The 22,506-nt window shown below is 55.4% G+C and overlaps 8 protein-coding genes across 8 annotated transcripts; 4 read left to right on the forward strand and 4 right to left on the reverse strand.

Annotated features, from left to right (window-relative positions):
- Window positions 1-83: 83 nt before the first annotated feature.
- J7T54_002442 (uncharacterized protein) lies at window positions 84-1,460 on the forward strand (the record flags this gene model as incomplete). The annotated part of the gene is made up of 1 exon (XM_051505622.1): window positions 84-1,460. The coding sequence occupies one exon, from the start codon at window positions 84-86 to the stop codon at window positions 1,458-1,460; it is 1,377 nt and encodes a 458-aa protein (XP_051363061.1).
- Window positions 1,461-1,814: 354 nt separating this feature from the next.
- Window positions 1,815-3,771, reverse strand: J7T54_002443 (calcineurin-dependent; the record flags this gene model as incomplete). The annotated part of the gene is made up of 7 exons (XM_051505623.1): window positions 1,815-2,132; window positions 2,210-2,320; window positions 2,385-2,702; window positions 2,766-2,972; window positions 3,044-3,305; window positions 3,370-3,430; window positions 3,507-3,771. 7 exons carry the CDS (start codon window positions 3,769-3,771, stop codon window positions 1,815-1,817), a joined length of 1,542 nt encoding a protein of 513 aa, XP_051363062.1.
- Window positions 3,772-4,629: 858 nt separating this feature from the next.
- Window positions 4,630-5,577, reverse strand: J7T54_002444 (uncharacterized protein; the record flags this gene model as incomplete). Its single annotated transcript, XM_051505625.1, has 1 exon — window positions 4,630-5,577. The coding sequence occupies one exon, from the start codon at window positions 5,575-5,577 to the stop codon at window positions 4,630-4,632; it is 948 nt and encodes a 315-aa protein (XP_051363063.1).
- A 1,593-nt stretch (window positions 5,578-7,170) lies between these two features.
- Window positions 7,171-8,703, forward strand: J7T54_002445 (uncharacterized protein; the record flags this gene model as incomplete). Its single annotated transcript, XM_051505626.1, has 7 exons — window positions 7,171-7,188; window positions 7,285-7,332; window positions 7,392-7,464; window positions 7,521-7,600; window positions 7,656-7,964; window positions 8,017-8,523; window positions 8,569-8,703. The coding sequence occupies 7 exons, from the start codon at window positions 7,171-7,173 to the stop codon at window positions 8,701-8,703; spliced, it is 1,170 nt and encodes a 389-aa protein (XP_051363064.1).
- Window positions 8,704-9,033: 330 nt separating this feature from the next.
- On the reverse strand, window positions 9,034-10,893 carry J7T54_002446 (transcription factor tfiiib component; the record flags this gene model as incomplete). Its single annotated transcript, XM_051505627.1, has 1 exon — window positions 9,034-10,893. One exon carries the CDS (start codon window positions 10,891-10,893, stop codon window positions 9,034-9,036), a length of 1,860 nt encoding a protein of 619 aa, XP_051363065.1.
- Window positions 10,894-11,378: 485 nt separating this feature from the next.
- On the forward strand, window positions 11,379-13,944 carry J7T54_002447 (E3 ubiquitin-protein ligase-like protein; the record flags this gene model as incomplete). The annotated part of the gene is made up of 5 exons (XM_051505628.1): window positions 11,379-11,507; window positions 11,798-11,941; window positions 11,992-12,052; window positions 12,108-13,717; window positions 13,771-13,944. The coding sequence occupies 5 exons, from the start codon at window positions 11,379-11,381 to the stop codon at window positions 13,942-13,944; spliced, it is 2,118 nt and encodes a 705-aa protein (XP_051363066.1).
- Window positions 13,945-14,366: 422 nt separating this feature from the next.
- J7T54_002448 (Store-operated calcium entry-associated regulatory factor-like protein) lies at window positions 14,367-15,338 on the reverse strand (the record flags this gene model as incomplete). The annotated part of the gene is made up of 1 exon (XM_051505629.1): window positions 14,367-15,338. One exon carries the CDS (start codon window positions 15,336-15,338, stop codon window positions 14,367-14,369), a length of 972 nt encoding a protein of 323 aa, XP_051363067.1.
- A 2,215-nt stretch (window positions 15,339-17,553) lies between these two features.
- On the forward strand, window positions 17,554-21,588 carry J7T54_002449 (uncharacterized protein; the record flags this gene model as incomplete). Its single annotated transcript, XM_051505630.1, has 1 exon — window positions 17,554-21,588. The coding sequence occupies one exon, from the start codon at window positions 17,554-17,556 to the stop codon at window positions 21,586-21,588; it is 4,035 nt and encodes a 1,344-aa protein (XP_051363068.1).
- Window positions 21,589-22,506: the final 918 nt, after the last annotated feature.

The raw sequence follows: 22,506 nt of genomic DNA on the forward strand, positions 1-22,506 counted from the left end.
GTGCAGACATCCTGCGGATCTCGCCGCACAAGGTGTGAGCGCAGAGACAGCGAATCGAACGCTCGACAACAGTTCGTGGAGGCATGAAGCGAGCTCTTCCTTTGGGGCTGGGCGTCTTGGCCCTGGTCACTACCATTGCGCTCATATGCGATGGCATTGTTCTGGCCGTTCAGACGACGAAAGGATCCTCGGTATGGGCTACATCAATCATCGCCACCATACTCGAGGCCATCGTCCTGAGCATGCTGGCATGGTTCGTTTTGACGACCTGTTCACAAGCGCTCGCGACCCTCCTCCGACGCTCATCGCCAAGACGTCTCGCCGCCTCATTCACTCTCGCAGGTATTGCTTGTCTCTTTGCGTCAGCCATGGTCATCGCTACCATCGTTTGTCTGAGCAACGAACCCGGAGCTGTCGGCCCTCACAGGTCTAGCCAAGCTCAACTCGGTGCCACTGCCACCATTCTCGCCGTTGCGGTCGCCTGTCAACTGGGCTTCCTTGCTGCGCACTACTTCCTTTGCCGACGGACCGACAATCAAGACGACGCAGCCGCGCACAACGATGCCGAGCTTCGTTCATCGCCAACCTCACGGCTCAAGTCGGTCCCGTACAGTCGCACCCGGCCTTCCCTCGCCAAAAATCAAGAGACAGATTCCAAGAGTTCGATGGAGAGTGGATTCACGGAGGAGCTCAAGGCAGGCTATCAAGGCGTCTCGTCTCCCCGGCCTTCCTTGTCACCTTCTTTGCACCACGCCTCTTCAAAGACAAAACTAGCACCGTTGCCGGAGAAGCAGCGCCCTCAGTCGCTGGAAACGGTACGCCAGAGGCCCAGTGCTGACGGGTCGGACAAATCATCATTGTACAGTCGGCATACACAAGACCTGCCATCGCCTGGCCTCGTCAAGCCGCGTCTCCTCGAGACGATACCGGCCAGCCCGACCGTGGCCAATGACCCTGCCATGAGCCTTGCCGCAGACCTCGAACCCCCTCCTCCCATCATGCAACGCAGCCGCAGTTTCAGCCCCGTTGGCGAGGAGCGCAGATCACGACAACGGACCCAGTCACCAGCACCCTCCGCCGAAGAAGCCAACATCCACCCCTTGTTCCGATCAGATTCGCCAACGCCGCCACCGTTGGCATCGTCCGGGACTAGCGTCGTAGCGTCTCCGGACGCCGGCAAGATAATTCCTCACCGCCCAAGCATGCAGTCTATGCGGCGCCTACGCAGCAGTAGCTCAGCATCCACATTGAGTCCCCTTAGTCGCCGAAATTCTCTCGAGGCACCAAGCATCAAGAAGCCTCGGGATGAGCAGGGCAGTATCCTTGAAGTGGATGAGGAGAGCGCGGCGGACACGGATGTCGAGATCCTCCCTCCGATCCCCGACTTTGTGATGGGCGCAGGCAACCGACACAGCTTGACGCGCTACAACAGCAAAAAGTCAGAGCACGAGCAGAGCTGAGCTCTGAGCTCCTTCTTTTCTTTCTGTTGGGCGGCAGTCGTAGGTTAGGAAACCGACCTGCCGCTTTCTTGTTTTCCTTCATTTCGAGCAAGGCGTCACGAGGTGTGCATAGACTAGGACTAGACGATACACATGAACGACTCATAGACATATACAAGCATATACTACCTTCACAGACGTCTTTCCCACACACATTCCTGGGCTAGGTAGGTCTGCACGCTCGCAAAGACGCTGCTCATCTCCAGCTCCATGGTTGTCGGTCCCAATTATGGAAGCGACTCAAAGCTCCTATTTGGCGGGCCTGACAGGGCAGTACATAATGTCCCAAAAGGCTCAGTACAGCAGTTTTCAGGTTTACCTGAGACCATTGACCAGGATCTTCACATCATCGTCCAGACGAAGGGTGGTATAATCCCTCCAGCGGAGCGTGTCTTGCTCTGCGTCCTCCAAGCGCATATCGAAGCGTCGAAAGAGGTTTGCGAGGAAGACATAGGCCTCCATGTAGGAGAGATTCATGCCGGGACACACCCGTGGACCCTTGCTGAACGGGACCAGGTTCTTCTTGTACGTCGCCGCGTCGTCGCCTAGCCATCTCTCGGGGTTGAAGACGTCGGGCTCGGGGTAGAGGTTAGGGTTGTGATGTATCATGCGCTGTGCCGTCGAGACGGAGGTCTGCGAAGAAAAGCATACAGTATTAGCGCAATACTATCTCTGTGCCAGGTGCATTTGAAGAGCAGGTCAGTACGTACCCCTTCCGGGAGGAAGTGTTTGCCGTATGTGGTTCCCCCGGCCGGCACAACGCGCGTTAGAATGCCGGACGCCGCAGACGATATGCGTAGGGTCTCAGTGATAACAGCAGTCTGTAATTGTCAGAAATGTGCTATCATAGACTGGCTGGCGCTTTGGGCTTGGTGTTCGACTGACCAGATAGGGCAAGTTGGCCAGGTTTTGGTATTCCATCAACCCATCCTCATTTGTTTCCACCTCGCTGAGTTCGTCTAGCAGCCTTCTTTGGATATCGGGGTTCTTCAGGATGCACCACACGCCAAAGGTGATGGTCGTCACCGTGGTCTCGGTACCGGCGATGACGAGGGAAAACGTCTCGTCCACCAGGCTCTTGGTGCTGCGGTGCGGCTCGGCTTCGAGGATGGCGTCGAAGACGGTCTGGCGACCAGTCTCATCGGAGAAGATGCCCTTCTCCTGCTGTCTCTGACGGACCTCGGTGACCCACTCGGCACATTTCTATTGAAAGGGGGGACTGTTAGTCGTGACAAGGCATATGATGTGGTCTCGGGACCTGCTCACACTGCGAAACTCCACAAAGCCTGGGGCCAAGCGTGCCATGACCGGGTTGGGGAACGACTGCAATGTAGTGCCCAGGATAGGGAAGTGCTTCATGAGAGCAAAGTTGCCGGTCAGAGAGACCAGCGAGTCGACCAAGGCGGAGGTCTCTTCTGACCCTTGGATGCAGTTCATGTCCTTGCCGAAACACAACTTCATCATAATATCCATCTGCACAAAGCCCACGCGTCAGTATATACACTCGTGAGATAGAGTAGAAACAGATCACTGCATGGCTGTACCGAAAAGTTGGACTCCAACCTGTTTAGGCGCAAGGGAAGCCCCGACTCATATGCTTCTTCCACCTTTCCCAAGGCAGCCTTGATGATTTGGAGGAGGCTCGGCGAGAACTGTCTCATGGAAGCGGGAGAGAACATGGGACTGATGATGGCGCGGCGAGCCTTATGCGCCGGGGGGTCCAGAACGAACGGTAGTGCGTCGAGGTCGCCTGCAACCTTGGATAAGGCTGGCTCTTTGGAAAACTTGGTTCCTGTAGAAAAGACCCTTGTTCAGATGTATGAGTGACCGTGACATGTGCCCCTTGGGGTTTTCATTGTGCCCAACTTACAAGTGATAAAACTCCACGTCATTGACGTGAACTCTGTTTGGACTCATGCGGACAATAGGACCTGACCACCCGAGATCTCGTCAGAAAAAATGTCCGTGTGACCTTGGAGATAAACAAAAGAAAGCAGAGTCCCGAACCGTATTGGGCATGTAGTCGAGGATACTCCTTGAGGTAGTGCCCGTCAAGGATGACATCCTCGTAGAACTCATACCAACTTGTTGCCGCCGCCAACTTGGGACCCGGCACGTTTCTGAGTGGGTGTAGAAAGAGACGGTAAAACACGAGGCAGAGGCTATAGGTTATGAGCCCTGCCAAAGCCAGGACCAAAAGATGGGCGGCCTTGGTCCAGGGGGCCATGGCTGGCCAGCTCTGCAAGATGAGGCTAGGGCTGAACATGGCCATGCGTGGAACGGTGGATGATGAAAGGCGTGGTTAAGGTAAACTGCGCTTTGGACGGCGGGTGAGATGAAGCAACGTCGAGATCCTCCTAGGAGGACCGCCCTTTTAAGAGGACAGCGATCGCACCCCATGTTGGTTCGCTTTCTCTACAAATGGCAATGTTCCGAAATGACAAGTTGTCAATATATCGGCGTTCTGGTCATGCAAGTCTCACTGTAAGTCTTAAAAAGGCAGCCTTCCGGTCTGTGCGTGGAGTAGTCTGGTGAAAAGACTGTTTCTCTTCTTGCCTGTGACTTTGATCCCACACAGACTCGTCGTGCTCCTTATCGACGTGTGTAAAGAGCATACTGCGATGTCTTCTTCGAGCTGATCAGTTCACTCTTCCAGCCCAGGAGAGACTAGAGCTTGCAACTGCTGACGAAATGCCATGCACAGTTCCAATGACACAGTATCCTACCAGAAAGACGTCGTAATCGGGATTGCACAAAGCACCTTGACCGTTGCAATGAAAACGTCGGTGCAATGCTACGCTGTGTTGGCAAGACGTGTCTGCGTGGGGGAAGTGGCTGATCAGGCAAAGTATTGACGGCGTGCTTGCTTTTGGCGAGCTGGCCCAGAGCTCAGCTGCAGACGGATGCGACGCCAGATTTCGGCTCGGTGTAAAAGGACTCGACCACGATTGGTAGACGCAGCGCTAATTATAGGCAGGCGTACATGAGTGAACAATTCCGAGCTGTGTTCACTCGCACGAATGTCCATTGTTCATCCATTGATGCAAGTGCAGGCTGTCCCGGCGACCCCTATTCTGAGGTATTCACTATTTACCTGCAGCCTGCCGTTGACCGGCCTACTCGACCTACGTCAGGTGCGGGGTGGGCACGTTAGAGTAACGTAGTGAGCACTGGGACTGTGCCAGTGCCAGCCGAACATGACGCCTGTGAATCCCACCTGCACGTTCTGAAGCAAGCAACTGTGCGCCGTCCACTGCTCCCCCTCTAGCAAATCTCCAACTTCAGCTATCAAGCGGCCCAGCCGCCGCATGCGTGCCTTCCATAGTCTGCGTGGCATGTGATCCCCGTCCTCTTCAGAGTCCGTGTCATTGCCAACCATCCGCTCCCTGGGTCGGAGATGGGCTGAAAACTCACCATCTTGCATCTTCAGGCTTTCGAGGAGCTTCGCGCACATGTTTATAAGTAGCATGACATTTTGCGACCGCCACGAACACCCATGGCAGTGCACCAGCGCCTCGCAGCTCGCCATGGCTGTCGTTTGACATTGCACGAAATCATCCGTCATGGCCTCCTTGGACGAGATGTCGATGACAAGACCCTCCCATGCCTCCAGAGGCGAGGTCAGACACAGACAGCAGAAAGGACTGCTGTGGTCGACGACAGGCCTGGTGCCTTGGGCTGTATCGGCTCCAAAAAATGCCGCCTCTGAACCTGTGATGGCCCTGGAGGCAGGCGAGACATTATGGGAAGGAGAGCGATCGATTTGATATTGATGGCTCCCCGAGGTGTCCCTGGACTGTCCGGAGGTTGTTTGCGCCATGTAATCCTCAATCCTCCATATTTGTTCAGGGGTGCCGGTGAGGTCAGGTATTGCGACGGTGGTGTTCAGAGACGTGTCGGGCTGCGGACTGATGCCAGCGGTGTTGGGAAGAGCCGACTGAGGACTATTCGGGCTGCCAGCTGCTGGTTCGAGCATAGGCCAAGTTGTTCCCGTAGGGCAGGCCTTAGCCTGGGGACTGTCCAGCTTGTCCGGAGAAGCGTCATCGGGAATGTCCTTGCGCGTGTGAGGAGACGGCATGACCACACTTGATCGAGATGTTCGGCTTAGTCGCCGCCGCCCTTTCACAGACCCAATGACAAGCCCATCATCGTCCTCGCACCCATACTGGCAGGTCAAACTTCGTTTTCGACAGTTGCGGCAGCCGGCGAGCTCGCTGCTACACCGGATCTAGGCGCAGCCAATATCAGCACAAGTTCCGGAAAGCCGAGCGCGTACGATAAATAAGGGTGGCCTGCGGATTCAAAGGCGCGTCCTCACCTTTCTGGTGCGACAAGGGTTGCACGAGGATCGCCGAGACCTTCCGTTTGGTGGACGTTCAAACGGCGGTCCTGTGGGCAGCACGACATAGGAGTTGCTGTCTTGCTTCCAGGTGTTGAACATGACGCGACCAAACGAGAGACTTCCTGCGGAGCCCGGACATAGAAACAGGAGCTACGTAGCTGGCTTTAAGCTCTGGAGAAAGGCACGAGGGGATCCATGCCCTTCGGGGGCTTTTCCCGAACCTCGTCCTAGCCGTGGGATGTTGCATGAACCTTGTACAGTAGGAGGGGTGTTGGTGACGAGGTACATGCTTACTTGCATATGGGCAACCACCATGGACTGTCAGGCGCTGTGACAGGAGACCGAGAGGCCGCTGACATAGCACTACTCGGACAGATAGGCAGAGCCGCGAGATGACCCCGGGGCGGTTGCCTTGAGCTTGTATGCCACCAACATTCATCACCATTGTCTCATGCAAGACGGGCCGCCGACCGCCCGGGTATGCATGGTGAGCCAGTAATCACGAAGCAGGCAGCGCGTCGCCTCTGCCTAGGAGGGTCGCACCCGCTGCGCCAAAGTCAAGCTGAGTGACAGTAACCTTGAGGAAACCGTGGTTCATAGGCTGTTGGGGGCAGCAACATCCGGCATGCTGTGGGTGATGCATGAATGGACGCACCGAGGTCGTCACCTCAGCATACTATGCGGACATGATGTGTGGACATGATGGATCCAGCTCTTCCGAACACAACAACGAGAGCGCTTTTTTGTTGTATGCGTTCTGATGACTCAGCACGCATGCCGATCTAAGGCGGCCGAGCTTCGTGAGCGGTGTTCCAAGTTGCAGCCTTGTATTTAATATTAATTGACCTGTAGGCTGGGAGTCATGGATGGATATCTGAGGTACTTCATAAGCTAGCCACGAATCATTATACGTAGCCAACAAAAGTAACAAAAATCCCAGAAGCTCCTCGATTTTGGCTATAGTTGAATCATGAATGGATTTTGCGCTGTTCCTAGGTAGCTGAGTCCTGACTGAGGTACTACTAGTACATTAGGTACCCGTACTTACTGATTGAAGATTCGCTTAGGGTTCCACAAGGGCAGATGCATGAACTAAACAGCAGGCGGGGTTCAATGACTCCAAGGTCTAAACCAGTGAGTTGCTCCAAAGTTGCGCCAACCTGCCTAAAACCACAAGGCACTTGTTTTCTAGTCTAGGCTGAACCTTGACCTCGTCATCTTCAGCTTTTATTCAACGCACCTCGTCCCTCTTGTGGCATCCTCAAGCAAAGGACACAATATCATTCAACAGCACCGCGACATTATCCGTAGCTGCTATCCGTCGCTATCATGAAGATCACATTCAAGGTACGTCATCAAACTCACATCGCCACCGCGGCCCTGCTTGCGCTCGGCAATGCAAGCTCTCATCATGGGAGCTATCCAAGCTGACGCCTCGCGAAGGATCTGAAGCAGCAAAAGTTCACGCTCGAGGCTGAACCGAGCGAAACGGTACGGCAGACAACCGCCGCTTGTGGTATTAACCCCGCCACTGACTGCGGTCCCAACAGATTAGTGCCTTGAAGCAGAAGGTCGAGACAGAGAAAGGCTGGGATCCCAAGTCGCAGAAGCTCATCTATTCCGGTCCGTGGATCCCTTTAATCTACCATTAGCTTGAAAGGTAAACTGACGGAGCGCAGGCAAGATTTTGAAGGATGACGAGACCATCGGATCTTACAACATTGAGGAGAAGGGCTATGTGGTCTGCATGGTAAACAAGGTACGCTCATGCCCGCGGCTCTTGTCGCACGTCTAAAGCTGACTCTTATAACAAGCCCAAACAAGAAAAGCCTGCCGCAGCTCCTCCTGCCACACCGGCTCAGCCCTCAACTTCGACACCAGCCGCGCCTGCTGCCCCGGCACAGGCACCTTCCAGCGCTGCCGCCGCCGTCTCTGCGACTCCCACACCCAACCGATCGGCCGAGGCCCCCGCCAGCTCCGATACTTCTGGTCTGGCCATGGGGAGCGCTAGAACCGAGGCCATCGCGAACATGGAGGCCATGGGTTTCGAGCGTGCTCAGATTGAGGCGGCAATGCGTGCCGCCTTTAACAACCCCGACCGTGCCGTCGAATATCTTCTAACCGTAGGTTCCTTGTGTCTCACAAGGATAGTGCAATCATGCTGATACCGCGCAGGGCATCCCCGACAACATCCAGCAAGAACAGCAGCAGCGTCAGCAACAACAGCAGCAGCAGCAGCAGCAGCAAGCGGCTGACCCAGCCCCGGCGGTTACTGAACAACAGGGCGGCACCGACGATGACGGCTCGGTCAACCTATTCGACTTGGCAGCTCAGCAAGGCGGTGGTGCTCGATCGGGTGGCGGCAACCAGGCAGCTGCGGCCGCCGCCGCTGCTGCGGCTGCTGCTGGTGGTCAAGGCGGGGACCTCGGGAACCTGGACTTTTTGCGCAACAACGCTCAGTTCCAGCAGCTTCGCCAAGTCGTCCAACAGCAGCCCCAGATGCTGGAGCCTATTTTGCAACAGCTCAGCGCTGGCAACCCTCAACTTGCCCAGCTGATAGCATCTCACCCGGACCAGTTCCTCCAGCTTTTGAGTGAGGACGCGGGCGCGGACGACGTGCCCCTGCCCCCCGGTGCGCAGACCATTCCCGTCTCCGAAGAAGAGCGCGACGCAATTGAGCGAGTAAGTGCATTCACCCAGCGACAGCTGCCTAGCTAACAGTGCCAGCTATGTCGTCTCGGATTTGATCAAGAATCGGCCATCCAGGCCTACTTTGCTTGTGACAAGAATGAAGAGCTAGCGGCCAATTTCCTCTTTGACCAGCCTGAAGACGACGACGATCAACCTCCTACCCAGCGATAAGCGCGGAGAAGCGCGTAGTGGCCGCGGTGATACCAAGTTAACGAGACTATGATGGAGGCTTAAGGTAGGCTTTGGGCGTTGAGGTAAAATGTGGTCTATCGTCGGTCGGAAATGGACACAGCAACTAGCGGAAACGAATAGCGCTGGAAGGCATCCGGTGAAATGATTACAAGTATGGATGTCATCCCGGAAAATGAGAAGGTGAATTTTTAAGAATCAATGTCCAATCAAGCAAGCCTGCCCTCTACCTGACCAGAAAGGCCTTTTGCCGGGTATCTAGTAAATCTCACTGGGAAACGCCATAACCCCCTGTCCAACCGTAGAAACACCTCACTCAATGATCTCTTCTTCGCCGTAGAGACCAGCCTCCTCAGCCTGCTGCTTCTTGCTCTTTTTCTTCTTCTTCTTTTTGCCGTGGAGCTCGGCATTCTCGCCCTCGCCCGCTGGATTCCCGTCATCATCGGCAAAGAGCTGCTCACGCTTCTTCCGCATGACCTCGGCCTGCTCGTCCAGGACACGTTGTCGCTCGGCCTCAAACTCCTCCTCGGCCTTCTTGTGCTCGGCCTCGATGCTCTCAATGGACTCAAACTCGGTGCTGGTCATGGTCTTGTACTCGTCAATGTCCATCTTGACAGACTTCTCCCCAATGAGCGCCGAGTCGATCAAACTGGGATTGTGCCGCTCCTCGCGGTTGAATTTGAGCTTGACGTGCCGGCGCTGCTTGCCAGGGAACATTTTCGAAATCATTTCAAAGTCGGTCCCGAACATGCCCAGTGCCCGGTAGAACAGCTCTGTCTCCTCGGCGGTCCAGATGTTGGGACCCTTGAGCTTGGAGGTATTCATGAACGAGTTTGACGTGATAAGGCGCGTAAAGTCGTTCTCTTCAATGGCTTCCATGTCCTCTGCATTGGCGGCTGCCCGAGCGTGACGGTCCATGACGAGGGACGACTGGTCCACGACAATTTGGCCATCCACGATACGGAACTGAGGGCCTGCCGCAGGCGCTTGCGAGGGCTCCCCATTAGCAGCAGCAGCAGTAGCAGCAGGTGTCCCCGCCGCCGCCGCAGGCGAGGCACCTTCGTTGGACGGACCAGGCGAATTCTTGGCCGCCGACTCATCGTCCGCCACGCTCTCCCCCCGTTTCCGCCTGAGTTTGGCCTGCCTTTCCCGCTCGCGCAGTTCGTCATGCCGACTGAACTTTTTGCCAATCCGGAGATCTTGCGTTAAGTCTGCCATCTTGAGGTTCTGCAAGTCCACCGTTTGCTCTTCTGCATCTTCGGGCGTGGCGGAACGTTGTCTCGGTTTTCGTGGATTCTTAGGCGCGGCTCGTTTCCGTGGTCGCTTAGGCGCGGACTCGGACTCATCTTGCACGGCCGACTCACTCTCCTCCTCGCCTGTCGCCCCGTCCTGATCAACGGCTGCTGCTGCATCAGAAGGCCGCCGCGGGGTCGCCCGTGGGCGCTTCGCTGGACGAGCGGCCGGGGCGTCTTCCGCTGTCGAGGCCGTCGTGGGGTCCTCTACTGCCACAGTAGCCTTGCTGCCTTTGGGGCGCACAGGTGCTCTGGGTCTAGGTCTGGGTTTTGGAGTTGGTTTTACCGTTGCAAGATCTGCCACTGCAGGGAGTTCATCTTGCTCTGGCTCCTGCTCTGGCGCGTTGTTCACCCCGTCAATGTCTTGAGCATGGTTTTCCGATGTCGGACCGGCCGCAGGTCTACTGATCGAGTGTGATAGTCTTGATGAAACCCTTGCTGGTGCTTCCATGGGTGTGCTATCTGGAGCTAGTGTTGGCGGTGCATTGTGCGCAACAGTCGCTTCCTCCGTGCCCGCTCGGTCTATGCTTGCTGCAATTTCTACAGTTGCTTTTTGTGTGCTGCTCGATGCTGTGTCCTGGGGCCTCAACGGATCGGGTGTATGCTGCTGCGCGACCCGTGGCCGGTCGGTAGTGGTCGATTTCGTCGCTTGGTCTCTGCTTTCCGTAGCGGTACTCGTTTCTCTCGGCGTCGATTGGCCTGAGGTTGCTGCCTGGAAAGTTTCCACAGAGTCCCTAATCTCGTCCTCCGCGTCGATCTTCTCTGCGGCAACTTGGGCGGCGGCTGCCTTGGCTAGTGCAGGCGCAGCAGGACGTGCGCGCGCTGAAGGCACCTTAGGCTTGAAGGCGGGCCCACCGCGTTTCTTGAACATGGAACTCATGATTGAGGCTATAGAAGTGTATCAATGCTCGATAGATCACATGTCGACACGTGAAAGTCCTGCGCGCGGTCGTAGGGAAGAGTGATTGATGAACTGTGAATTGGAAGTTAGGAATTAATTGTCTGGCGTTCAACTGCAGGTGGGACAGAGTGGGATTTCCATGGTACCCCCACCCGGAGAATACCCGGAGGCTCTGCGCTAACGTGCGTCGAGCGTGGTCAACCTCGAAATTTCAACTCCTTGGGGGGCACGGGGGATAACGTGCTCCATTCAACACAACATTCCATCCATCGCGACAACCCCCAACCCATGACCCGCAGCGCATCGTACATTGGGACGGGACCAGGCTCGGAGGTCTCGCTGTCGCTAAGGCCTGACGCGGACTGCATTTCGAGCCGCTCCTTGCGCTGCTCGCCACGCGCCATCTGATGCCTGTTGTCACAACGCCCTCTGCTACCACCCGTGCACCCTCGAAAGCCCCTAAGATGGAGGACAGAAAGAGACCCGCGAATAGCGCGGCTGATGAGTTGGCGCCTCCCAGCAAGAGGGTCGCAGTCAATGGCTCCAAAGGCAAGGACGATGCCTTTGAGATGAAAGAAGAAGGCTGGGTTGAGGTACGTGTTGCATGATCCCTTCGCGTGCCCATTTGGCCGGTCATCGTGCGTCGCTTTTTCAACTGCCACCTCAAGCCACCGCCCTTATCATCAAGCACTCATCGTTATCCCGCTGCCACCAACAGTGGCGGGCAAACCCGCGCGTTGCGCGTCGGCATACTCGCTCAATTTCGAACACACAGCAGCACAGCTAGACCGGCATAATCACGCGTTTAACCTCATTCCTTTCTCTCTGCGGTCCTCCTCGTTCGTTCTGGTTAGTTTGAGGCCCGTGCTGACCATCAGTGTAGGCTTACGCCAAAGGAGCCATATACCGTCAGATGCAAGAATACAGCCGCAGGGCTACGACAGCGGAATCACGCCTTGAGGAACTCCACAAACGCTCTGTTCACCATGACGACCACATTCGCATTGTCGACGCGTGGTGGCTTCAGGTGAGTCAGCTCTACCCGATTACGGGCGGAGTGGAATTGACAAGCGACAGGTCTTGGAAGAACTCGAAGTCATCGCGAACTCGCAGATTCCGGATGCAACGAGCGAAGATGGTATGCGATAGATTTCACACTTTCCGGTCTCGAAAGCCCGTACTGATCTATCTAGGCCCCCCATACTTGTCTAGTGTGACGTTCAAAGATCTTCAGGAATTCCAGACTCATCTTCAGGACAAAGGCAAGACCATCAAAACGAAAGCTGAAAGCCTTCTCAACAAATTGGCCACGAGCCGCACAGAAATATCTCCAGAGGCCGCGCAGCTGGAGTCAAAGATCAACGCGCTACTAGCCTCCCAGAAGGAATTCTTATTGAAGCTTGATCGCTTGAATAGTGAGAAAGATAAGCTCTCCGAACAGCTCAACGTCGCAACTTTAAGGTACTTCAAGGCAGAGAAAAAGCTGGATCGCGCGCGCAGCGTACAAGTGCAGAAATTGGAACAGCAGGCGTTTGCAAACGCGACGACACCCGCTCCAGGGGCGGGAGAGGTTGCAGATCCTAAAGAGGTCAACAATGGGAACACCAGCGAGCTCTTGCTCAAATACGAAGAATCGACCGCAGCGGCGACGAAGCACAAGGAGCAAATTGAGAGTCTTTTGACGGAAGTCAAGGCCGCGCAAGAGGAGAACACGGCGTTGAAAGCAAAGCGCGACACTTGGACAGACGAGGATTTCATCCGATCGGATGTTTTCAAGCAATTTAAGGCACACAGCGAAGAGCTGATAAACCGAGTAAACAACCTCGAAGCCACGAACCGACAACTGCGCGAGGAGGCGGAGAAACTACAAGCTGAGCGGTCAGCCTTTCGCACGCAGCTTGAAGCTGACGCCAACCAAATAACGCAAGATCTGGAGACGGATATTGTGGCACGCGACCAAGATCTGGCTCGTGTACGATCGTCACGAGACGAATACATGGCGGAATGCACACAGCGCAAGGCGAATATGGAGCAAGAACGGGCCGCGCTTGATCAACTAAAAGAGCTCACCGCCGCAAAAGACGATCGCATATCCGCTTTGGAGTCAGAGAATGCGCGCCTCAAGGAGAACGTGGATGCCGACATGTCAGGAGCCGATAAAGTCGATGACGTGTCTGAGGAGGAGCTGAGGACGCGTTACAAGAAACTGCAATTGGATTTCCAGTCGATCAACCAGGAGCTTCCTTCCATCGAAAAGGCCTACAAGAAGATGAAGGATCTGGCACAGAAGAAGGTGATGGACTTTGCCGCACTAGAGGAGCGCGTGGCGCTGCTCATTGCTGAGAAGAGCAAGGCCGATCAGAAATACTTTGCCGCGCGCAAGGATGCCGATACCAGGAACAACGAGATACGCTCTCTGAGACTACAAAGCAGCAAGAGCGCGGAAATCATTGCGCAACTGAAAGATGTCGAGTCACAGAACCGAACACTGCTCAACAACCTCGAGAAGCAATTGTTCGACTTAAAGCAAACAAACGCAGCCCTGACCACGGAGAACAAGCGGCTCGAAACGGCGGGCATGGAGAGCGCACGCAGAAGCGAGTCGCTCGCGAAACAAGTAGCAGAGTTGACGAGCATGGTCAAATCCAAAGACGCCTCCACAGCGACCTTTCGGGAGCGGAGCGTGGCTCAAGAAGCCGAGGTGGAGAAATTCAAGGTGCGACTCGACAATATGCAGAAGGACCGCGACAGCTGGAAGAGCAAGGCACTGAGCAACTCTTCGGAAGAGGAGGACATGCTAAGGGTGAGTCGACTCGCGGTAGGAATGTCCCGACATGATGCTAACGGGCGATATAGACGTTTGCGCTTTGCTCCATTTGCCGTCAAAATTTCAAGAACACGGCCTTGAAGACTTGCGGACATCTCTTCTGCAGCGGGTGCATTGAGAGCCGAATCAGCAACCGCATGCGCAAATGCCCAACCTGTTCACGGGCATTTGACAAGATGGACGTGATGGCAGTTCACATCTGATAACCCGTTCCACGACGTGTATTCGTGCACACGATCAGCCTTTGCGCGTCTTTTGCCGACAGTCAGCCCTGAGGGCATAGCGCCGAGACGTCACTGATGCCGGGGTGACCAAGCCAGCGATCGCATCTTCAAAGAGGAAGAGCTCTTTACTTTTCATGTACCACCATGCGTAGACGACGGCCGTGTTGAGGCCCGAGTCGCCTTGTATATAAGCGCTTTGCTACCGGCGTAACACAATATGGGAGAGGGTTGGCGGGTCCGGAGTTGGCGGTGTTGGATATTCTTGGCATGGACTTGACCGTGTGACAGCTGCTGCAGTCATCGATTCGCATATCGCGCGATTTGCATGCACTACATACTTCCTCAATGCTACAAATAAGTCCTAGGATTTTGCAAGTACTCACATGGCCCGTGTTACCTGCCTACCGACGGCTGGTGCTTCCAAACCCAGTGCTTTCGTGTGCTGACCCAGAGGGACCACTCCTGGAACTAGAGGCGTAGGAGGACGACGAGCCACCGCCTCCGAAGAAGCCATCACCTTGCCGCCTGTTGTTATTGTTGTTGTTGTTCCTAGACGAGGATCCCCTCGCGGCATAAGCTGCGGCGCCTCCCGCGGCCAGACCTGTCCAGAAACCAGGCCTCCAGCCTTCCCCCTGCTGCTGTCGGCCACTCGGCGCTGACTTTCTGCTGCTCGAACCCGGGTACGGAGGAGGTGCGTCGCTGTCTGCGCCGAACCCGCCGCCGCCGCCTGGTCCATAATCGTCATCACCACCCCAGCCTCCACCTCCTCCTCCAAGACGTCCTCCGGCCCTGCCGTGTCTTCGCCTGATGCGGTTGGCCATTCGGGGATTGGTGTTGGTCCATGCCTTGTAAAACATCCAGCATACGATGCCTACAAAGAGGAGGCAGAACAGATAGCCAAACATATTGCTAGGCCCCGTGACTCCCTGCTGCATCTTGTTTACCAAGTCTGGATAGCGCTCCTCACCAGCCTCTGTCAAGGCCACGCGGTACTCCACGCCACACGAGCCCTTGAGCACATACTCGTCGTCTGAGCTCGCGTAGCCCTCGCAGATGACGTCTGTACTCCCCAGCCGGACCTCATCCGGTAGAGTGGCGGTGCAGGACCACTCGACGTTGGCCTCATCGTAGGACGAGCCCATGTTCTGGCAGCGCATGACATCGAGGTGTGGCTCGACGAGGGCGCAGAGAGATGGGTGGGAGAGACATTTCAGCTGCGGTGCAGAGGGCACGCGCCGGTGCGTGGTTTGCGCGCCATGACCACGGAGGGTGAGTGATTGAACCTGGGAGAGGAGGATGGCGGCCTTGGGTTTGCTGCCGGCGTCGGCTGACGCGAGGAGAAATAGCGCGGCGACGAGTCTCGCGAGTTGCATGGTCTGCTACTGTGGGCGATTCTGTAGGCAGGAGAAAGTCGTGATGCATACGAATAGAGAGGGTGCTGAGGGGAGTGGAGCAGGATTCATGTCGCACATCGGACGCCAGTGAGAGCACGTGCTGGTAGCGATGGTGATAGAGAGACTGGACAGTGGTGGCCACTGGGCCGAAACCACAATGCCTTCAATAAGGTTTTCTTTCTTCATGAGCGCGCGGATATACCCGAGCGATTGGATCTGCCTTAAGTTCATGTCGCAGCTTGGCTATTAACCTGACGGATTTCTTCACTCTCTACGCTTCCAATGTTGCTGAGCGCATATCGAATAACGGTGGGAGCAAGCTGACATTTATTTTAGGCCGCGGCACTCTCCGGTCCCAAACGGACGTCGAGCAACGAGGGGTCTCCAGCCCGATGATGCTGTCTTACGTATCTTGGCCAAAGGCGTCTGAATGGCTTCTCCTCTTGTCATCTTGTTGAATCCTTCCCGCGTATGATGCTGCAAGATTCTTTCAGCTTAGCCCACATGGCAAAGCTCTACGGTAAGGGGCAGGCGTCGGAAATTATGCCCGATACCCTCAATTCACGCAGGGATGAGAGCCGGTAGGGAAGAGACTTTTCGAGGTTAGGAAAGGAAAGCTTTACGAGCTTTGCCGGCCAGCGTACATCATCCACAGTGGACAGACAGGATCCCACTTGAAGCCACGCGAAGTCCGTACCTACCCGGTAGACTGACCCAAGCGAGCATTGTCGCGGTTGACTTTGGAACAAAAATCTTCTTAGTTGAGTTATTAGGTGAGGTGCTTGGAGTATAATCTGTTCCGGTGTATTCGAGATGCTCCTATGCCCCTGAATGGAATATTGCTGGGAAGGACAGGCTTTTGAACATTCGTTTGCCTCGTGGGCGGAACACGCGCTCATGGTAAAAATGATCAGTTGAGAACATGAGATTCAACCTTCATCATCGGAAATTAGCATGCTGTTTCACAACAGCCAGAATGTTCGCAAAAAACCAATAGAAATTTAACATAGTGACTAGCGACGGATGCCAGCAGATGGGATTGTAGCCGATGGCCTCGACTTAGTCTTACTCAGCTAACCTCAGGCTAGTCTGGTTTGGGCGATGATGCAACTTGTGGTGGCGTTGGTCTTGTCCCTGATGTTTGGAATCTGCATCTTCCACTGCGCATGGACCCTGAGTCCACTCACCCGCATCTCTCCAGCCCTAAACGCGCTCTGATCGTCATGGCTTGGCTGAGATCCCGAACGATAGCGGAGGTTCGCTCGGCCGGTATGTTCTCTGCCTGCTTGACGCGTGCTGCAACGGCGCTCAGCAGCTGTCTTTCAGGCTTTCAGAGAAGACCGATGGCCGTCAAGTTTTCAAGCACCGAGCATAACAGAGCCTGAATGCTCAAGTCGCTCACCGAATCATCAATTCAACCACATGAGAAGCTGAGAAGCTGGTCTCCTCAAGGCAGCAGCGGCACGACTCCTCTGCAGAAAGGGTCTTCTGAAGGATCACAACTAACAAGGCGTCAGCCCATGACCTACCTGCATGTCTGCTACAGCGGACCCTGTGTCTCGAGGTGCCTTTACAAACAAAACCAAAGCCCCAGCAGCACAAACACAGGTATAGGTACTGCGGCTAATGTCGATCGTGGCCCTGCGAGACCCTTTCAGGAGGCAGGGGCTCGACGGGGGAGGAGTGGAGGCAACATGAGGTAATGTTGGTCCACCGATACTCATCCTTCGGCACCGACAGTCATGGCCTCCTTTGTGACGATGCCTCGTCGTGTCTTTGCAGAAGGCGATGACACGGCTGACCACCCCTTGTACACACGGGGAGAATCGCCTGTCGCCTCTCAAGTCCTTTACTACCCTTTCCCCCCCCACTGGTCCGCGATTGCTTCTACACTCTTCATCTCTTCATCTCTGTTTCACTGGTTACTGTACAAACTCTTCCATCTTTATAGCATTTCAAGTTCTGTCGACATCCTAGAGGGTTGATCATTCCTTTTGCCTCACATCCCACTCACAGCTACTAGGCATAATTTTTGCTAGTGAAGGAGTCTCTTTCGTCTCTGCGAGAGAAAGAGCACAAGTATATTTTCCAAACAAAATTCAGAAAAACAACTGTATAAGAAGGAACAAATCCAAGGGCAAAACTCGGGAAGACCAATCTTTTCGACACCCGCCTTCAAGGCGAACTGCTCGCCATGGCTTTCGACCCCGAGAAGGATGAGCGCCGCTCGCTGCACTCGCGTGCCTCCAGCGCCAGCACCCTTGACGCCAATGGTGTATTGCCTGAGTTTGAGAAGAAGACAGAGGCTCCCAGCCCTGCCGCCGGCGGTAAGGCTGAGGCCGTCGACCCCATGAGTCTTCTCCCAGAGCACGAGGCTGAGATACTCCGACGGCAACTCGATACCCCCGATCTCAAGCATGGCCTGGGTAAGCTGTACAGCTACGCCACTCGCAATGATCTCCTGATCATGGCCGCTGCGGCCATCTGCTCTGCAGCGTCCGGTGCAGCGCTACCCTGTATGACTATCATCTTCGCCGGTCTACAAGGCGTTTTCCAGGACTACCTTTTCCTCAAGGTCCTGACCCAGGACCAGTTCAACCATGAGATGGTGACCTACGTCCTCTACTTCGTCTACCTCGCGATTGGAACCTTTGTCGCCACCTACATCTCAACGGTTGGTTTCATCTATGTTGGAGAGCACATTAGCTCCAAGATCCGCCAACGGTACCTTGAATCCTGCATGCGCCAGAACATCGGTTTCTTCGACAAGCTTGGCGCTGGCGAGGTGACAACGCGCATCACTGCCGACGCCACCACCATCCAGGATGGTATCTCCGAGAAGGTCGGCCTCTTCATTTCGGCCATCGCCACCTTCCTGACCGGTTTCCTCATCGGCTTCATCAAGTCGTGGAAGCTGACCTTGATCCTCTCGGCTACCGTCGTCGCCCTCACCATCAACACCAGCATTGCCACGCGCTTCATGGGCAAGTACGCCACTCCCACCATGGTTGCTTTTGCACAGGGCGGTAGCTTGGCCGATGAGGTTCTGTCATCCATCCGTATCGCCATGGCGTTTGGTACCCAAAGTCGCCTCGCCCAGCAATATGACAGCCACCTGGCTATATCGCAGAAGTGGGGTATCAAGCTCAAGCTAGCCGTTGCCTTTATGCTTGCTGGTATGATGTCCATCTTGTACCTGAACTATGGTCTTGCTTTCTGGCAAGGCTCCACGTTCTTGGCCCGAGAGGAGCTTCCTCTACCCGACACCATCAACACCCTGATGGCGGTCATGGTCGCCTCCTCCAACATGGGTACAATTGGACCTTATGTGCAGGCCTTCACCACAGCTATCGCTGCTGCCTCCAAGATGCTCAACACGATTGAGCGTGTTTCGCCCTTGGATAGCGCGACCGAGGAGGGTGACAGGATTCCCAACCTCAAGGGCCACCTCCGTCTTGAGAACATCAAGCACATCTACCCCTCACGTCCCGAGGTGACTGTCATGGACGACGTTACGCTTGATATCCCTGCCGGTAAAGTCACCGCCTTGGTCGGTGCCTCTGGCTCCGGCAAGAGTACCATTGTTGGCCTTGTCGAGCGTTTCTATGATCCAGTTGCTGGACGTGTGCTTCTCGACGGCTATGATGTGAACTCCCTCAACCTCCGCTGGCTCCGTCAGCAGGTTGCCCTTGTCGGACAAGAGCCTTCCTTGTTCGGAGTATCCATCTACGAGAACATCCGCTATGGTCTTATTGGTACTGAGTATGAGAATGCGGTCGAGTCCCACCAGCGTGAGCTCATCACAGACGCTGCCAAGCAGGCCAATGCCCACGAGTTCATCACCCAGCTTCCCGAGAGCTACGAGACCAACGTTGGCTCACGTGGTTTCCTCCTTTCTGGGGGCCAAAAGCAGCGTATTGCTATTGCCCGCGCTATAGTGTCTAACCCCAAGATCCTGCTTCTCGATGAGGCCACCTCCGCCTTGGATACCAAGTCAGAGGGCGTGGTACAAGCTGCTCTTGAAAACGCGTCGGAAGGTCGTACAACCATCACCATTGCCCACCGCTTGTCGACGATTCGCGACGCCGCGAACATTGTCGTCATGAACCAGGGCAAGATTGTTGAGCAGGGCACCCACATTGAACTGCTCAAGAAGCACGACGCCTACCACAAGCTTGTCACCGCACAGCAGATTGAAGACATTGCCCAACAGCAGAGTGAAGCTCTTGACGAGCCCCTCGACGAGGAAGAGGAGATGCTCATCCGCCGCATGTCTCGCTTCAAGAACGTCGGTGGTTTCTACACCAACCCCTCTGCTGCCGCCGACAATCTCTCTGCGCGTCTCCGCCCTTCTTCCATTCGTAAGAGTGGATTTGGTGATCGCAAGTCTGTTGCCAGCATGGCCTTGGCTGAACGTGGCCCCATCACCGAGGAGGAACCCAACTACTCACTGTGGACTCTTCTTAAATTCACCGCTTCGTTCAATAAGACCGAACTGCACTGGATGCTGATTGGTATCTTCTTCTCGATTATCGCTGGCGGCGCCAACCCCACGCAGGCCGTCTTCTTCGCAAAGCAAATCACCGTTCTCTCTCCCATGCCTGCCGTCACCGATGAGCAGCGATGGATGCTCAAGGATCGCTCCGACTTCTGGTCGCTCATGTTCCTGATGCTTGGTCTCGTTCAGTTCCTTGCGTACGCTGTGCAGGGTTACGCATTCGCCATCTGCTCCGAGCTTTTGGTTCGTCGTGTCCGTCATCAGTGCTTCACCTCCATCATGCGTCAGGATGTTGGCTGGTTCGACAAGGACGCCAACAACTCGGGTGCCTTGACAGCTTTCCTGTCGGTTGAGACGACTCAAATCGCTGGCATTTCGGGTGTCACTCTCGGCACTCTCCTGATTTCGGTCACCAACATTGTCGCTGGTCTGGCTGTCTCCTTGGCGATTGGTTGGAAGCTCGCTCTCGTCTGCTTGTGTGCGGTGCCTGTCGTGCTGGCCTGCGGCTTCTTCCGCTCTTGGATGCTGTCCAACTACCAGAAGCGCGCCGAGGGAGCCTACGCCGAGTCAGCCTCGTTCGCCGCCGAGAACATCTCGTCGATGAAGACCGTGGCTTCTCTGACTCGTGAGGCCCAGGTCGTGGAGGCGTACACCAAGTCACTCGAAGAGCAGCAACGCAAGTCGCTCCACTCCGTCCTCAAGTCGTCGACATTGTTCGCTGCCTCTCAATCCGTCATTTTCCTGTGCTTCGGCCTCGGCTTCTGGTATGGTGGTCGTCTCCTCGCTTCGTACGAGTACAACATGTTCCAGTTCTTCGTCTGTTTCATGGGTATCATCTTCGGTGCCCAGTCTGCTGGTACCTTCTTCTCGTTCGCCCCCGACATGACCAAAGCCAAGAGCTCCGCCGCCCAGCTCAAGCGGCTCTTTGAGCGCAAGCCCGCCATTGATACCTGGGAGCCAACCGGCAAGCCCCTGTCGCGTGTTCAGGGGCACATTGAGTTCCGCAACGTTCACTTCCGCTACCCTACCCGCCCCGAGCAGCCTGTACTCCGTGGCCTCAACCTCAAGGTCGAGCCTGGTCAGTACGTCGCCCTTGTGGGAGCCTCGGGCTGTGGCAAGTCTACGACAATTGGTCTCCTCGAGCGCTTCTACGATCCTCTGGTTGGTCAACTCTTGGTTGACGGCCATGATGTCAGCCAAGTTAACGTCAATGACTACCGCTCGCACATTGCCCTCGTGTCGCAGGAACCGACCTTGTATCAGGGTTCGATCCGCGACAACATTGTAATGGGAAGCCCTCTTGACGAGGTGCCGGACGAGGCCGTCGAGGTTGCGTGCCGCGAGGCCAACATCTACGACTTTATCTGCTCCTTGCCCGATGGCTTCAACACGGTTGTCGGTAACAAGGGCGGTCTCTTGTCTGGTGGTCAGAAGCAGCGCATCGCCATTGCGCGTGCCCTTGTCCGCCAGCCCAAGATCCTCCTGCTCGACGAGGCCACCTCTGCACTCGACTCTGAATCCGAGCACGTTGTCCAGGCTGCCTTGGACAGGGCTGCCAAGGGTCGCACCACCGTGACCATTGCGCATCGTCTGTCGACGATTCAGAACGCCGACGCCATTCATGTGTTTGACGCTGGTCGCATCGTCGAGTCGGGGACACACAGCGAGCTCATGGCCATCAACGGCCGCTACGCAGAGCTTGTCCGCTTGCAGAGCATGAACAAGAAATAAGGGGATCCCCGTTCGTCATTAATCTTTTACACACCTCGCGTTTCCTATGCTGTCATTACTGTTGGCGATTTACGATATGCATTGATTATTTTGGATATCCAGCCGAGCACTATGCCTGTGCCGCCGGCCATGTTTGCATGAAAGACGGGTTATTAGAGATGGGAGTTTATTAGCAGGTCATTCAATCAATAAGAGTACCTATTTTTCGGAAGACGGAATGGCCCTGCGATCGAACAGGTGGTCGTGCATTTTTCCCGCTGAGGCTTGACGATGACTGACTGTTTGACCGTGACTAGCCTCGATATACATATACTGCGGTGGGCCAGTTGAGGCGCAGGACGGTGGCGGCTCGATTTGGCCGCACGATTCGCTTTTGGCGACGATTGGGGCCCGTCTTGGCGTCTTGGAGGTTCGAGAACATGATGATGAACTGGCTAATGCAGGGGAGAACTCCAGTAAAGATTGGGTGTGGTTGGCTGGCCCCGCGAAGGCGCCACTGGCGGCGTCCATCGTGGGGCTTGATTAATTAAAGAAAACCTCCGTTGGTGATGTGATGATAGGTTGTACGCTCACGGTTACCAGATCACAGCTCACGAATAGCATGATAACTCGGTCATGAGAGAGATGCTGCAATTCCTGTCGAAGAGCCTGGTCGACCTGACTACCCAGCACTATGGCCTGGCGATGAATAGAAGGAGAATTCACGCGGCGAGAACTCAGAAGGAAACTCCTGCACTGCAAGGGTCATTTTCAATTATCGATGTATCATCAGCCTTGACCCACAGCATGACCTGCATTCTCTACAGGCAATTGAGAATTTGAGGACAGAGAGCCTCACAGAGGCCCCAGCAGAGGCGGCCTCCATAGTGCCGTGCGACATCGTCCATGTCTTCAAGGCGAGGTGATTGCCACGACTTG

Source organism: Emericellopsis cladophorae, assembly GCF_022114955.1.
Source record: "Emericellopsis cladophorae strain MUM 19.33 chromosome Unknown NODE_15_length_399893_cov_118_242817, whole genome shotgun sequence".
NCBI lineage: Eukaryota > Fungi > Ascomycota > Sordariomycetes > Hypocreales > Bionectriaceae > Emericellopsis > Emericellopsis cladophorae.